At 34.2% G+C, this 18,074-nt stretch overlaps 1 protein-coding gene across 1 annotated transcript in view; it reads left to right on the forward strand.

The window, feature by feature from the left end:
* The first annotated feature begins 3,307 nt into the window (after positions 1-3,307).
* LOC141405507 (uncharacterized) overlaps positions 3,308-18,074 on the forward strand; it is a 63,114-nt gene continuing 48,347 nt past the window's right edge. The window contains exon 1 of the mRNA XM_073989907.1: positions 3,308-4,661. Coding sequence (XP_073846008.1) covers positions 4,197-4,661 — 465 coding nt within the window. The 5' untranslated portion in view covers positions 3,308-4,196. The remainder of the gene's footprint in view (positions 4,662-18,074) is intronic.

Genomic DNA, 18,074 nt, shown 5'->3' on the forward strand with positions numbered 1-18,074 from the left:
GCCGTGCAAGAACTAATAATGCAAAATCGTCATGTGATGTACGGTGAGATATTGTCCAGCAAGATCTTTCTCAGAGAGTAAGGAGTTTTTATTCTCTTTTGCAAGAAAATTGTAAAAAGTAAACAGACACCTACCCAGCAAAAACCAGCAAGCAATCAGCTGTCTTGCCAAAACAGAACAATTTGTCCGCCAATGAAGGAACCAAAGGAAGCAAAGATTTTGTATTTTATTAAAAATAAGAAAGAAAATGGCCCAAAAATGCATTTTTCCACTTTGCAACTTTGTTCTACAAAAAAATAATACAATTATGCTTGGTTTACATTTACGAAATCCACTCGATTTCAACTGTCAAATTCATAGTTTAAACGTCAAATGAAATCCAATGGATTTCAGATGAGATTTCATTTGACGTTTGAGCTATGGAATTGACAGTTGAAATCGAGTGGATTTCGTAAATGTAAACTTAGCATTAGACTTGCTATTTCCGCAATAATACCCTGGTTACACTATTGAAGGTTAACCCACTGGGTTTAATAGATCCAGTGGGTTAATCTTTGCTGGTTACACTTAGCTTTTCGAGGATATAAACTGTCAGCTGATGTTTGTTTACGTATACATACAAAATAACTAATAAAGTCGTGTTTTACACTTTTACAATTACTCGTATGAGATATTGTCCCCTCTTTGCTGATATTGGTATATTTTACACACAGTGATACATTTTTGTATCATGGTATCAAGGTAAAAAAGTGTCTAATGTAAAAAATAAATAATTTTATGATTTTCAAATAACTTTAGATTTATTATCTCCATAAAATCTCATGCGACCAATCGTAAACGTGTAAAACACGACATACTCTATTGCAAAAACAGTTGCAACTTTTGGTACTTTTTGAGTAGAGTTGGATTTTTTGCACAAATACCGAATACAACACTGTATTTTTGGTGGATTTGTGCCGGATTTAAAATAAACCCAGTCGTGAGAGGATTTAATTTTTGTATGACAAATCTGGTCAGATTTGACCAGATTAAGCAATAAATCCTCATAAAGTGGGTTAACCCGGCAAAAAACTGTAGTGTAACCATGCTATAAAATTGTTTTTAATTTTCACAAACATAAATCAATAAAAAATTAAAAACTGATGATTGATTGTTTTCTGGAAGAAGAAGAGTTACAAGTTCTTGCTAGAAGAAATTTGTCCACCAAGAATTGGCAAACTCTCAGTAAAAGAACTGTCAAAATGTCTCTCTCGAATCGCTCTCTTTTGCTGACTTTTTGTGTTAACAGACGACTTCCAGCAACAATTAGTACAAATTGTTATAAATTTTAGGGTAACCAGACAGACCTATTATTCTACCATGATCCTAAACGTGTAATAAAAATTACCTACGAGAGTTCTGAATGCTTTACATCAGGCATGACCAAAAAGAGAACGGAGAAAATATGAATGTATTCAAAATATTGGCAACTTATAACAGTGTGTTAGTAAGTTAGTATTCACACAGGCTGTAAAACAATAACAAATCAAAACATTTGTTCTCTTTTGTACGCTCTTTCTGTGCATTCGGGTCGTGTGCGTGTAAATTGCCGAAAATCATCGGCACAGCCGAGCCAAATGTGACCATGCTTGCTTTACATTTTGATTCAAATTTGTTCTATTTTAGAGGATTTTCAAAATATATTTATGTTTTTCCTAAAAATATCTTTGGAACGACAATAACCAAGCAAAAAATGGAAGTTGTGCAATTGGAGTTATGATTTCACAACATCTGTCGATGTTGTCCAACAGAGTTATGAAAAATGCACTCCGTTCTAGGGATAGGTAAGTCGACTTTCGATTAATCGATTAGTCGACTTTTTGCAGTTAAAAGTCTAAAAATCGTGGTCGACTTTTGGCTGGAGGGAAAATCGCATAATCGATTATCTTGTGATCGATTTTCGAATTTGCCCATTGATTGCTGACTTAGCGGTTTTACAGTTTTGGCGGTTTTACATTTTCAAAAGAAAACTCGAAAATCGACGAATAATCGATCATAATCGATTTTCTGCGGTTATGAAAAAGCCGAAAGTCGAGTTTTATGACAAGTGAAATAATCGCCAGACCGAAAAATCGCATTTTTAGTTTTAGACCAAAATCGAAAAGTCGAAAAATCGATTATTGCTTTCCATTACCTATCCCTACTCCGTTCGATACATTTTATAAGCAGTAGCTTTAGAGATCCATACAAAACAAAAACAGTTGGTTGCTCCCTACCCGTCGCTGCCGACATAATTTCTTCAATAGAGAAACAAGTGAGAATATATTTCGAAGAATTTGTTGTAAAATAAAAAATACAAACTAATGTAGCGAAAATTTTTGTGGTAATTTACGAGACGGTAATTTTTAATGGAATGGAGTTGGAGTCGAAAGCTGAACTAGTGATGGGAAGGCAACATAAAAAACCTTTAAGGCCTGGGTACATAAGCAGCCTTGCCTGATTGCCTTGCTTTCCTGCTTCATTTCTGACATAACAAAAATAAAAGAATAAAGAAGGCAAATTTGGACTGTAATGCACTTTTCTTTTTTTATACTTTTATCAGAAGCAAGCAAGGCAAGCAGGCGAGGCAGCTTATGTACCCAGACCTTTAGGATGACAAAGCAAATTCTTTTAATTTGTGTTTATATAATAAAGTTCTTTGTATTCTTGTTTTACACAAATAATAAATGCATTTCGCAAAAGCTTGCATTTTTACTACATCTTTAGATTGATTAAAACACAATCCGAAGAGTGCCTTTAAATTCAATCCAAAACACTGTATCAAATGCCGTGACCCAGCAAAAATGTTTTGAAGTTGTGTATGTCGAGTTATGGGGCTGGATTCTTGTTGTATGAAAATTTTAAATGAAAAATATTTTCTTTATAAAATTCTTCATTTGACGTTTATTCCTTTTATAAAAGTTTACATTTCAAATTTTCATAGAACAAGTATTGAGTCCATGATTTCACTACATCCTTCGATGCAGTCCACACGGAGTTATGAAAAATGCACTCCGTTGGATACAATTTATAAGCAGTTGCTTTTGAGATTTCTACTAAAAACAGTTGGTTTTTCCCAACCCGCCGCTGGCAATGTCATTATTTCCAATAAACTCCTAGTAAAGGAACACTTTTCGAGAGAAAAAAGTGGTAAACCCTGAAGATTATTGCACGTAAATGAACAGAGCCTGTATTTCCCTTTCATCATGTATCACAACTGATGAATCCCCTTAAGTTTGCAAGTTTCTGGCAAAATACAACCCTGCTATCCCGTCATCAGGGCTGACAACATTGAAATATCAAAATACAAAAAAAGCACGACCGACAGAGACACCAAGCAAGCAACCAAGCCAAATTATTAAAATAAATTATAAAATAATGCTGCAAAAACGCATGTAAAATTTCTAAAAATACAAAAAAGTATTACAACTAATCACCAACAAGTTTAGTGCAATGAAAAGTGCTTAAAACACGTGTTATTTAAATAGAAAAAATCAATTGAAAAGTGCCACAAATCAAACACCGAGAAGAATACGAGAAAAAAAATTGAATGATGTTATACTAGAAGAAAAAGGGATACAAAGAATACATCTGCAAAAAAAACTTGCTGCAATCCAGCAATCAGAAAATACATTACATTCTTAGTAAAGTTGTTACTTTTTCCGCTCTTACACACTTCCAAAAGAAAAAACTGAAGAAAAATCGTGAATATTTGCTGCTGTAATAGTTCGCTGCGGCACTAGCCGCACGCACACTCAAACAAAGCACGGCACGTAGCGAGAAAAGCAAAAAGTATAAAATTTGCGAGATTTATGGTCGTATCGCCGCATAAGCAAAAGACAAAAAGTTGTGCGGTGTTTGTGTGTACCTCTACTCTTTATCCACTCACTGAATCTAAGGTCTCAAGCACCGTCACTTTCTCACTCGCACCTTCATTGTAAATTACCGCCCTAAAGAACGGCGAAACTTCTGAAAAGTATTGTTGCGAACGCAAGGAAAACAAATCAAATTTGTTTCACGTAGTATTATTTACATATTTTATCAATATTAATTGCAAATCAATAAAAATCTAATTTGAAAACGCAAATATCCTTTTACCGTTTATGTATGTAAAAGGATAATCTTATGTTATTACAATTGATACAAGACAGTGTATATTGAATTGAAAGCGCACTATCATGGCTGCTGACGATTCCAGTGACTCAAGTGACTTGGATAACCGGCCATCGAGCAGTAAAGGTCGTTATTCGACCCGTGGTGGTGAACAAAAACGTAAACGTCGTATTGTAATGCGTATTGAATTTGATGATTCTGATGAATCGTCGTCCACAACAGCATCATCTAGCGATGGCGAAGAAATAGTCATTCGTAAAGGACAGAAAAACATTAGAAATAAAGATCATGCGGAAGATGGCCCGTCGTGTTCACGCCGACTTCGTAACCGGCAAAATCAGAAAAATGTATCTGCCGGTAATGAAAACAACAGTAGCAACAACAACAAACATAATTCTGCTGCTGTTGTTTATGACGATGACGAAGATACTGACGAATTTCAACGCAATGCAGCACAGCGTCGTCAACGCGGTCGTCGCACCAACGTCTTAGATGTTGGTCTTTCCGATGGCTCAACGAGTGGCAGTGAGGTAATAAAAACAAAACTTTTTTTAAATGTTTATACGCGCATTCAGTGTATACAAAACACATATATATTGTTACTATAAACTTTTTGATATTTCTTTTATTATTAAGAAACGTATTTATAGTTTATTGAGGGTTATTCTGAAAGAAAATTCAGTGAGTTTTGTCCTTCCGCCATGTAATAAACTTAAGGGAGAAAGTGAAGAAACTCACGGGGAATTTTCGTTCAGAATAACCCCAATTATTTTTTTTGTTATATATTAGAAAATTGCTATTAAGATAAATGTAACGAGCCACGGAAATACTCTTATTTTCTATATGAGGTTCCAGTGGTCCTTATTCAATAGTATTTTATTTTGGTATAGTCTTGGGCTTAACTCTAGTTTAGTAAAAACTCTTCGATTTTTCTGAAATTTTTTCCAGAGGTAGATATTGTTGCGCTGATCACGGAAATGTATAATTTTCTTGGGGACGGACCCAGTTATTGGACCCGAGAGTCCGGGTACAAAACCCGGGTTAGACCCGGCTCTACTGAACCGATTGCTACAAAATGGGTATCATTGGAAAGCTTATGGAAATACCACTTGTTAGGTCATACGAGTTCTCAAGATTCTAAGGGCCATATCTCTGGATCCAGAGAATTTATTACAACAGATAGCACCATTTTGAAAAGGTTAAAGTGCGAGCTATAATCTGACATTAATTAAGCGGGCAACCATAATGTGACCATTTTCGACTTTTTGAGGGTTTTATGGAAAAATCCGGGCTCAAAAATCAGTTTTTGGGTTATATCACCTCACCACCTGAAACTAAAACCCCATTATATGATAGGTATTTCCACAAGTTTTTGTAGCAATCGGTTCAGTAGAGCCGGGTCTAACCCGGGTTTTGTAACCGGGTAACCGGATCCGCCCCCCAAGAAAATTATACATTCCCATGATCAGCGCAACAATATCTACCTCTGGAAAATTTAAAAAAAAAATCTGAGAATTTTTACTAAACTAGAGTTGTTCCTAGTCTTGTTTAGGTTTACAACGAAATACATACACACATATCGCTCATTTACTTATAGAGTGAGGAATTTGGCTTCCCAACTTAAAAATATTATGACACAAAAATAAAATAACCACTTGAACCAGAGTTTTGATTAGTGCTAAATTTCTAAGCAAGATCAAGCATGATTTGAAGTGTTTTAGTGCTTCATAAACTCAAAAATTTTTTTTTAATTATGCCAAATCCGTAATTAATGAGCTGTAACTCGATGATTTTTATAGTTATGATCATGAAAATTTGACACAATATAAAACTCCCAGAAAACGCATTTTTTGAGCTATGCTCTTTGAGTAAATGAGCGATATGGCAAAAATAATAAAACGTTAGTATGCATACTTTTCGTTCAATTCAAGAAAAGAATTCGTTGTAAAACTATGTTCAGTTCAACTTAAATTTTAACAACATAAATGAGACTTAAAAAATAACTTAAAATGCCAAACTTCTATATGCCATAGTAAGAAAAGGTTCATAAAAATTATTATTGGACAACATAAGTACCCAATTATTTTAAGATAGGTTGTAATTTAGCATGTTTGTATTATTAATACACATATGGCCAAAATAATAAGTACATCATAGTTTATGTTTGATTTTGTGCTCCACAATCAGTTTTTTCTAAAAAAAGATGTGAACTGCTTTACATTTCGAAACTTCTATTTTATAATAATTGGTAATATTTTGTTTTTGTGCCACTTTTTTCTAAAAGTTCAAAATTTGGTTGGCCAAAAATATTTACCAATAATCGAGTAAATTTTAATAAAGGTTGATTAAGAATTTAACTGTGCTAATAATATACAAAAATAAAATAAAAATTAATTGATGAATGGGACGAAATGAGCACTATTACACTGGAGAGAGGAGATTGGCGTCAAAATTAAGAAATGAGTGAAAACATTTTTCGATAATAGCCAAATCCCAGGAAAATCCGGTAGGGTTTTTCTAAAACACATTGAAACCAAAAAGAAACTGAAGAAACACGATGTAGGCCCAAAAAGGCAACAATAAATAAATATTGGGTAATTACTGTTGGCATAGGTAATGTTATATTCACCCCAATAGCTCGGAGAATACTAGGGGCTACCAAATTACCAGCATAATTAACAAAAGGCGTTCAAATGTTTCGGGAAAAAATTTTGTTGTCTTGCTTAGCTAACAATTGTATAGGCTGGTCCGGAAAAACGTACATGGACAAAATTGGCGAAATTTTCTCTAGAGCAATGAAATAAAAATGAATAAAATAAATTTATTCGGTAACAACTACGGCAAGATGAATTTCAATCTCAAGGAAGAGGAATTTCATACAATAGTTACAAAAATTCAATTAAACACGGAGGTAGCCACCTAATGGTGTGAGACTGATTATTTTTCCTGGTATGGTATTTACCCAATATATCACACTACAGATGCTGGGACCCATTTCCAAAACAAAAACATATTGGTCAATACATTGTTGCTACAAACAGAAAAAATTTGCTTTTTATATGGATTTTTCAACAGAACTACGGACCAAAACATGTATCCCTATATGTCAAGGATGGGTTCCAGGACAATATAATAAAGTTACTTGAATTGCCTATATAGCAATCGGACATGATTGCAATAGTAAACCTTTGCGCACACATAAAATAGCGCATTGGTAAACAATCGTTGCAAAATAAACATCAAATTTGGAATTTTATTCAAAAAATGTGGTATTATATAATTTTTGAAAGTTACTGCAAACTTCTAAGCAATATGCCAAAAAGAATACAAAAAGTAGGTCAAAATAAAGGTGGAAGCAACAAATATTAATAATATAAACCTCCTAAATTACAATAAATCTTAAAACAATTGAATATACTAATATTAATTAATGATTTCCAAAATGTACTTATTATTCTGTCCATCAATTTTTATGACTTTTTTCTTAATATCGCATTTAGAAGTTTGTTTATCTTGAAGATCTACGCAAAATTTAAGTTTTAAATGTCATTTATTTCGCAAAACTTTAATTTAGACTGAATTTTGTTTACAGTAAATACATTTCCTGAATTGAACGAAAAATATGCACACTTATGTTTGTACTTATTATTTTGGCCATATCTGTATTTGTTGATTCTACGATTCCATGTTGAACGACTTTTTGTATTCTTTTTGGCATATTGCTTAGAATTTTGATGTAAGTCTTGTGCCAGACTATGAAAATTTTCATGAAAATGTTTTGAGCTTATGGATAAGAAGGGAGAAAGGGAGCTCCTTCACCTCCGCTCTCTCCTGAAAGCTAAAATATTTTCATGTGTTATTTTCAGTGTCTGACACAAGAGTAATTTTTAAAATTAATTTAATACCAATTTTTTTGTATAAAATTTTGGAATATGTATTTCGAAATATCTTTTTAATGGTAATTTTTTCTCTAAATACCCGGCCTTTAACAAGGGAATTTTCAGGAAGTACATATGTACCTTCGCAACAAATGTTATATATATCAAGGCGACGAGAGCTACATTTGAAAAAATATCATCCCGATCAAAATCGAAAATTTTTAAATTACTGGTAGAATAGAATATGCTGCAAATCGTTCAGAATAAAATGAACTGAGATATGAGCGTTAGAAAGGAAAAAATCATTGTGATTTGTATGTAATATCGAATTTTTAAACGTTTCTCAAAATGGCATTTTTGAAAGCGGTGCCCATTGTAGCTCGAAAACGGATGATCAGATTTTCCTATGTTTTTTTGGGATTATTGTACTCATAAAAATCTTGTGCTTAATCCACATAAAGTCACTGGTCGTTTAAACGCCACAACAAATAGTTTCAAAAATTGAGCTAATAGAAGAAAAGGGGCATACAAATTGTTGGGCAACATAATAAGTACTCAATTGTTTTAGAATAGATTGTAATTTAGTATTTGGCGATAGTTGCAAAAATTTAAAAAAAATTACGTTTTCTCGAATTTTTTTTTTTGCATTTTGTTATAATATCGTGTTATCTGCCATTCCATGCTTATGAAGCTTCTTTTGGCCTGTGCGTTTCCACGCTCGAGCAATTCCAAAAGATCGACTTTTTTGTATTTATTTGGAATGTGGTAAGAGTATTTTCCCAATCAAAAACCAAGGGATATGCTTGTAAGAATACATTTATATTACCCTTCAGAGTTTTCGGGACTTTTAATAGATTGCAAGAAAACTATACTTTTTAGATAAAAAAGTTATTGCTGTTAGCGTTATGGTTATTTCTTAAAAAAATGCTTAGATAGTCTCAAAAATATAATTTCGACATAACATTTTTTAAGTTTTCTCACTAAAAAATCTGGGTGCTAAGTGGGTTAAGCGAGATTTAAAATTTTTATTGACGGATTTATTGACGAAAAAACTATCCATTTTTCGTTAAAATTGATATTATAAATTTGATAATTAACAATTTTTTAAATGGATATATTTTAATTCCGTTTCGCTATGCAAAATTTTTTAACAGAAGCAATTCCGAAGGTATCTCAATGTGGCCTTTCAGATGAAAAAGCCTAAAAAGTTTTGTAGAGTTCTTGTAAAAATTCATGAAAATGTCATATGGACATGTGATTGATTTGACAAAGCTGGCCCTTGTATTTCGTGAGACTTGGATGCTTCTACATCTATTTTCGAAACGGAACTCGATATCATCATATAAATTGCATGGATTGTGTGTTAAAGTTTGTCTAACAAACGACGTAAGAAACGAGACGGTAGATATTATAGGTCACGATATATTTGCTGTCATATGGACATGTGATTGATAAGTGGCTATATCCCCTTAAGGGATTACCCTAGTTGTGCTGGCCAAAAAACTTAATTTTCATCATTTTTTCTTAGAAAACTACCAATATTTTTAGGTAATTCTTTTATTCCTATGAAAGAGCACATCTTTAACTACCTTTGGAATTTTTGTTGTTGAAAAATATTGCACAGTTTTGTGGTAAATGGCTACCTGTGGAACCCATTTTTTATAAAAGCGTTTTGCGGTGCCAACGCTTGCTCGAAAACGAATGGGCCGATCTTCATATATTTTGGTGCGCGTTTTAAGAACCTAATAATCTTGTCTTTATGCGAGACAGAGTTTTCAAAAATCTATTTTAGCAAAAATAGTGACGTGTAAAAGTCAAAATTTCGATTTAAAAAAATGGAGCGATTTTTGCCCAAAAATCTGCCAGAAAATTTTAAAAAAATCTGTCTCTCTTAAAGACAAGGTTTTTATGTATTTAATAAGCTCACCAAAATATACGAAGATTGATTGGTCTATCCGTTTTCGAGCTATCGTTGGCACCGACTTCAAAAAAGGCATTTCGAGAAAAACGCGTTTTAAGTTTTTATTTTGGTTTACATGAATAAAAAATGTATTTTTGGTAAAATTACAAGGAGGCATCTATTCCTGGTACATACAGAACCTCTTCCGCCGACGATGCAGCTTGTAAATTGGAAATTTAATGTTGCCTTCGCAACATTCTTCCTTCACGAGTGCACCTGGCCGCACTTCTCTCTCGTGTGCGTTTTGTCCACAGCTCACTCCGACCAATCGCAATATAAGCTGCTAAATTTACAAAGAAAGGGTTTTAGAGCAAATTATCCAAATAAGTTGATTGAAGTTTTCGTTACTATTTACATTGAAGCCGCCGACGCATCTTTCGAGTAAATACTCTTCACTTAGATCATTGTATATAGGTCTAATATCATCCAAAACATTTGATGGAAGTGGTCTGTAATCGTGTATGAAAGCCTCATTTCTTGCCCGAGCCCGTTGTTATGAACACCACGAGTCTTCACCGGTTGGACATCTCTCGTGACGTGGATTTGTATCGCTTGAACTGTAATGATCAAATGTGATCATGAATTGAATTCGAATGGCGTCGATTTGCAAGTCCATAGTAGACAGTGACCTTGTCAATCAATTTTCCTGTCAACATTCCTTTGCCTCCAAGCTTTTTGTTACTTTTTACTAAACTTCGAAGGCGGGACCCCATACCCCTTCTTTATGACTTCTACCTCACCTTATGGATTAGAATTTAATAGGTCAGTGTACGTCTTCGATTCTCATTCATTGGTTTCAAGTGAATTCATTTCAGGGAATTCCCAACTGGTAGCCATTGTGAGGTACATTAAAATTATGCTAAGAGAAGTGGTATAATAAACCAATAAAGTAAGCCTAAACACACAAACCACTACGGGTTCTCCACTTTGAAAGGTCATATCTCAGCCAATTTTGGTCCGATCGACTTGATTTTTCCGGCACACTCTTACACTGCTTGTACACTTCAAAGTAAGCCAATACATTTTTTTCGATTTTTTGAAATTGACAAGTAGGGATAACCCCTTAAGCGCCCGCTTAATTTTACCATCACTGTCAAAAGGATTAGAATATTTAGTCAAAGATCAACTACTTGGAGCATTCCCTGGTTAGTCAAATCCAATCTGGCTTTCGAAAACATCACAGCACTAGCACACTAATGACCACAAAAAATATATACTCTTGTGTCAACAAAGTTCTATACCTGCTTTAATCTAGACTCTGATATTGCATCCATTTCTTCACTTGGGTTTCTAAACTAAACTTGATTTTCAAACTGTATACCCCTCAGTAATGTTGGCGACATTTCCTGAGTATTTCAGCCATGTAAAACTTCTCTACAAGTGGTGTCTTAGGACACGCCGTTCGGACTCGGCAATAAACAGTAGGTTCCATATCATTGAGCCAAAATGAATCGGGGTGCACTCATTGGTATGAGAGAAGTCTCCCTTGTCCCGTATGGGATGTTTGTGGAACAATTATTATATAACACTTAGTGTAAGTGTTATTCTGCCACCGCTGATTAAAAATACACTTGCTCATTCTTTGCTTATACCTCATATACTTTACGGTGTTGGAGTATATTCGGATACAAGCAAACGTAATATACATAAACTAATGCCTTTTTTACCCTCAGAATTTATGCTAATCGAGGGTATATACAGTTTGATAAGACCAAAAATGTGACTCATCGAAATAATGGTTTAAACCCCAAGTATGTTTGGAAGAAATGCGTTTCAGACAATTAGGAGTCGACTTAGCCATGTCCATCCGTATGTCTGCCTGGTGCGCACGATAACTCTCGAACGGATAGACCGATTCGAAACTTAGTTTAAGTTCGAAAATGGGGGCCGTATGGGTCCACTCATTCTGGTGCCTCCCTCACAAAAGTTCCAATTTTTTTTTGCTAAAATGGTGTTCACGATTACCCTCGAAGGCAGTGACCGAGTTGGTTGGTCCATACTGTGCACATCGTAATATTTCAACTCCTTCGAATATGGAACTTTAATGTGAACTCCTGCAGTTTGAGAGCTGCTCTCGAATCCTTTCATTTTTGTTGTAGCAGTTTATTCGCTGCTACCATTACGACAGTACACGGAAACTTTCGAATGGATCAGCCGATTCGGTCCAACGTTTGGCCTCCGTAATATTTTGTCCAAACTTAGTTTAATTTCGAAGGTGAACCATATCGGTCTACTCCTGCGGGTACCTCCCCGACAAAATGGTACGCGCTATATCACTTGAACGAAAATGACAATTTGGTCTAAGCTTTGGATCCCCTAATATTTTGTCCAAATGTAGTTTAACTTCAAAAATGGTCCATATCGACCTTTTTCTTAGGATACCTGCCCCACAAAGTTTCAACATTTTTGTTTAAGTGCAGTTTAAGGTATGTTCAAAGATCCTTTGGAAATTGTGGTCATGGTTAGAGAAATATTATGTTTTTCGTGGGAAGTCCTTGCTTTCTGGATAGTCCAAAAGCTTAAAGTTATACGGTGAACAAATGAAATGACTGGAGGGAGTGCTATCTATCGAAAAGACTCCCAAAATAAAACTCACTGCCAAAATGGACTATGTTATTCCATACCTTCAGGTACGTCCTCTGCAACATTTTCGAGTTTCAATCCAAATATATTTTTTGTCGGCAAAAAGGACCACAACATCTGAAACCCTCCTAAATACATAATGAATTGATGAGATATCATATCTTTTCTTCAGCTTTAGAACCAATTCCATGAATGCTATTGTACACTTTGTGAAACATCGAATCTTTTCTTCAACATTTAAATCAATTCGATGAATGCTAAATGAAATTTCAATGAGAATAACTTTGCATTTGATTTGAAAAACGATAAGTTCTAGGACAGAGAAGCCATTACATAGTCGATACGTCCGAAGATTTGCTTTACCACCAATGAAACCAGGTAACGTAATTTGGTGACTATGTGGGTTCGAGTCCTTGGTTTTCCTTTTTCACTTGCAAATAATTTCAGATCATCAAGCTTAGCTCTAAACGAGAAAATTAACAAAAATAACTTTGTTCTTTTTATTTGTTTATTTATAATAGTATTTGGTAAATATCGAATTGTTATTCCATTCCTTTTAGAAGATAAATATAAAGAAAGGTAATGATGACATACCAAAGGGTTAGTCAAAATTCTTTTCTAGGGAATTGGTTAAGATACCATGCCATACAGTTGGTGAAGATGCCATTCCGCGGGGTTTAGTGATAACTAGACAGCGGAATTTTATGCAACCCCTATTTTTGGTCCGATTCATGTCAAATTTTGGGGCTGGGCATATTTTTGGCTTCTGATTAAATTGCAATCGAAACATATGACAAAATTATGCAAAATGCATAATTTTGCATATGCATATTTATGCATTTTACATATTTTCTTATGCAACAAATATTTCAATAATAGGTACAAAAATGTTTGTGTGTACAATTTTTTTTTGTATAAAATTCTCTTCAGACAAGTCAACAAAATAGAGAAATATAAACCACAGCCACAACCTTAAAAATACCGGAAATCATGAGGTATACCTTTCTATGGGGGGTAGGTATATGAAGACGTGGACCTATGCCGACAAATTTCAGTTGGACTGTTTTATACCCCCAAGGAAGACTTAATATCAAATTTCAGCCATTTCGGAGGGAAATTGAGGCCACAACCCTCAAAATTCCCGAAACCGGGAGGTACCGTTGTATGGGGGCTCTATAAAGACGTGGACCTATACCGACAAATTTCAGACGGATTGTTTTTTACCCTCAAGGAAGACTTAATACCAAATTTCAGCCATTTCTGAGGGATATTGAGGCCACAACCATCAAAATACCGGAAATCGGTAGGTACCGTTGTATGGGGGCTATATGAAGACGTGGACCTATACCGACAAATTTCAGATGGATTATTTTATACCCTCAAGGAAGACTTAATACCAAATTTCAGCCATTTCGGAGCGATATTGAAGCCACAACCATCAAAATACCGGAAATCGGGAGGTACCATTGTATGGGGGCTATATAAAGACGTGGACCTATACCGACAAATTTCAGATGGATTCTTTTATACCCTCAAGGAAAATTTAATACCAAATTTCAGCCATTTCGGAGTGATATTGAGGCCACAACCTTCAAAATACCGGAAATCGGGGATACCGTTCTATGGGGGCTTTATGAAGACGTGGACCTATTTCGACAAATTTCAAGTGAAAAGTTTTATACCCCCAACGAAGAATTAATACCAAATTTCAGCCATTTCGGTGTGATACTGGGGGCACAACCTTCAAAATACCGGAAATCGGGAGGTACTGTTCTATGGGAGCTATATGAAGACGGAGATCTACACCGACAAATTTCAGGTCGAAAGTTTAAAACCCTCAAGGAAGACTAAATAACAAATTTCGTCTGCCTTCAGCCTTCAAAACACCGAAAATCGGGAGGTACCGTACTATGGGGGTTATATGAAGGCGTGGACATGTATGAACAAATTTCAGGTGGAAAGTTTTATACCCCCAACGTAGACTTAATACCAAATTTCAGAAATTTCGGTGGGATACTTAGGCCACATATCCTTGAATATGGTTTTGCATATGCTCATTTTATGCAAATATGTCACAATATGTCAAAATATGCAAGATATGCAAAATATGCAAAAATTGCTGGGCCTAGTTCGTTTTATTTTGTGATAAAACTAGTTTCTGTCTAATCAGATTTTCTCTACGACCATCCTAGCCATATATGCATTTGAATAAGATTCCGTTGTCCAGTGATGACATGCTTAGGATCTGAAAATGACTGCATCTTTGAGGGTAACGCTCTTGTAAAAAGAATGAATGAAGATGCTAAAAAACGACATTACACATCACTTGCAAACATTTTTATGGCGATAGGTTAACGTTAACCCGTTCCCACCTAGCGATCATTGTGGCCCAAGATGCATTTTCGCGAAAATTCTCTATAGGCCTCAAAAACGATTTCTACAAAATTTATGATGATCGGTTAACGATAATCCGTGTCCCCTGACCGATCTTTGTACCCAGCGAAATGTTTGTAGCCAAAGAAGTAGTTGAGTCATGAGTGCAAGTGATTCCGGACTACATCTTTTTACGTGAAAGAAGTCATGATTTTTACAAGGGCATGGTGCAGCCAGGATACAGTCTATTTTGCATCTCAATCACTGTTTTTGCATTAGTTCTTTGAAGTAAATATACATACCATGGAAGGTATTTTGAATTGATTTTTCGATTCTTTAAAATTGATTCTCTAGAAAGAATTTTGGCATAAGACGAGCTGGCCAACTATGCTCGGATCGAAATGAAATTTTTATCACAGGTAGATCTTGTCACCCTGATCACAAATATATATAACATTTCATTTCATTTCATTTATTATTCATACATTACAATGCCAGTAAGTCTTTCAGACCAAATTTAGCATTACATAGAATACAAAAATTCAGCATATGTACATGACCAAATATAACTCTTTAAGGAAAATTATTTAGATTATACTTATTATTGAGAAAAAAAATTAAGATAAAAATATCAAATATATATATATATATATATATATATATATATATATATATATATATAAATGTAACATTGGAAAAACTTTGGCTCCCCAGCCAATAAGATATATATGAAAATAAAAGTCCATACTACCCGAGATATGGGCCTTTGAAGTTCCAAAAATTCCTTTGTTAAAGGATTGTTAAGAGAAAAATTTTAAATTTAAAAAAAAGTTGTTCCCGTGCCCGTAGATTTGCACCTGTCCATAGGAGAAAGATTTGAATCTCCGGCCAAAGGCCGGAAACTTACAAAACTACAATAAAAAAAAATTTTTGAGCGTAGTGCGTCAACTCAACTTGTTCCAAATATTAGTCATTTGGAAAAATTATTAAAAAGTTGTGGTATCTTTTAATGTATGTACATTTATGACCTTTTTCTCTAAGATGATTTGAATTCAAATTCTTTCGAATTTCTATGAAACTTATGTTGTTTTTGTTTGATCGGAAACAAAAATTAATCAATAAAAACAGAAGTTTCGAGCGAATTTGAATTTGAATCGTCTCAGTGATATAGGAATTATCTTTCAAAGTTCGATTTGGTCGAACATTTATACCCTCCACCATGATATATGCAAAGTTAAATATACTTTGGCTCATTCACTATTAATGTCACATATCCTGTATGGACTGGAAATATACTCAAATACAAACTCTCAATATTTTAGCAAACTAGTATCTTGTTACCATAGTATACTTAGATTTGTTTATGGTAATCACAGTCGAATCGATTACATTGCTGAACAAAATTGAAAAAGTTGAATGTTTCTACCGATTTTTTTCTGTTTCTAACTAAAATCGGCGAGATTTTCAAATCTCTCTTGTTCTTGAGATATAGCTCAAAATTATTTTTACGAGTTTTACCCAGAATTTCTTTATTTTCGGATACAAATATTTTTTGTGGGGTTTTCGACACTAATATCGCACCTGCTCAACAAAAGGGTAGTAACTCAAAATTTTCTACTTTTCAGTAGAGACAAAAAAACGATGTATGTTAACGTTAAAGGTATAATACACAAAAAAACTATGCCATCGTAAAGATATATTTTTTACTAAACTACAGCACGGGATTTCTTTTTATTTCATTAAGTATTTGGTCATATTTCTAACCATTTTTCGAGTTACTACCATTTTGTTAAAGCAAATGTTTGTTTTAGTAGAGAAATTATTTCGACTTGTGCCCCTTTAACTGAAAAAATTGGCGGCGATTGATAACATAAAGAGGAACAATTCGAAATATTACCGAAATATTATTACAGAGTAGTTATTCTGTAGAGAATAAAGAGTAGACAAAACTTTGGGAGTTTTTTACAGTAGGTGGAGTTGAGTATTATGTATCGCTTTTTGATGAAAAGTGAAAATTTCAAAATTTTGAGTTACTACGCTTTTGTTGAACAGGTGCGATATGTCAAAGAGATGTACGCTAGATACAAAATGTTTTTGAAATAACTATGGTGAATTTATATATATATCAACAATATAGAAAACATACGAAGGACCTTGTAAAAATTGCATATTTTGAGTACTTTAAGCTGTAATTACGTCATCGTTTCGCCGTTTATTTATCATCGTTTTATTGTCAATTGAGTACTTAACTTCAAGTAAGTATATGAAGTCTCTCCCAAATATGAAAGTCGCATTTTTGCATTCTAGGCTTTATTTACTTTTTACGCCATTTACAAAAGGAGGGTTGGTATCTGTTCAATATATTCAAACAGCATTTATGACCGAATTTTGTACAGTTACATCAATAATGTTGTTCCAGTGCGATTTCTAGAGGTATTTCCTCAATTTGACAAATGAACAGATCTTTAGTGGCCGTATGAAAAATATGATCACATATTTAATAACCTAAAGACATAATATATTATTGTGCCACAAACATCCCATACGGGACAAGGGAGACTTCTCTCACATCAATGAGTGTACCCCGATTCATATTAGCTCAATGATAAAAGGGGGGTATTTTGCCACCGTTGAAATTTTTTGATGTTGCCTGGCCGGGGAATCGAACCCACGACCTTTAGCGTGCAAGGCGGGTGTGCATACCATTGCACCACGGTGGCACCCGACATAGTACATATTCTTTTGGGCTTCTTTAAATTCAACTTAACGCGGCAAATCAGGGATTTTACGGAATAGACATTTGAGATTGGCAGAGCTAAACTAACTGAGCGAAATGTTTATTCTTGAAGATTAACTTGATCCTACGACAGATTTCGCGCAGTAGACCATCTCCCTCTTATTGTATTTTAACAGGAACAGTTATAAAAGAATCTTTATAATGGGTAATTTTAATAAAATCAAATCAATTCTGAAATGTTCGAAGACTTTTATGAAATCAATAAGGGCACTTTTTTATTATTTCGTTAATAACTTTTGCACCAATTCACCAGTTCTTTTTATTAATAAGATGGAAGAAATGTATAAGAAGGAGATTTAGTTTAGCTCAAAACGGCACTTGAAGCTGTTGCTTTTCTCATTAAATTTTATCC

The sequence above is a fragment of the Musca autumnalis genome, unplaced genomic scaffold (assembly GCF_047663935.1).
Source record: "Musca autumnalis isolate F117 unplaced genomic scaffold, ASM4766393v1 scaffold_1, whole genome shotgun sequence".
NCBI classification, from domain to species: domain Eukaryota; kingdom Metazoa; phylum Arthropoda; class Insecta; order Diptera; family Muscidae; genus Musca; species Musca autumnalis.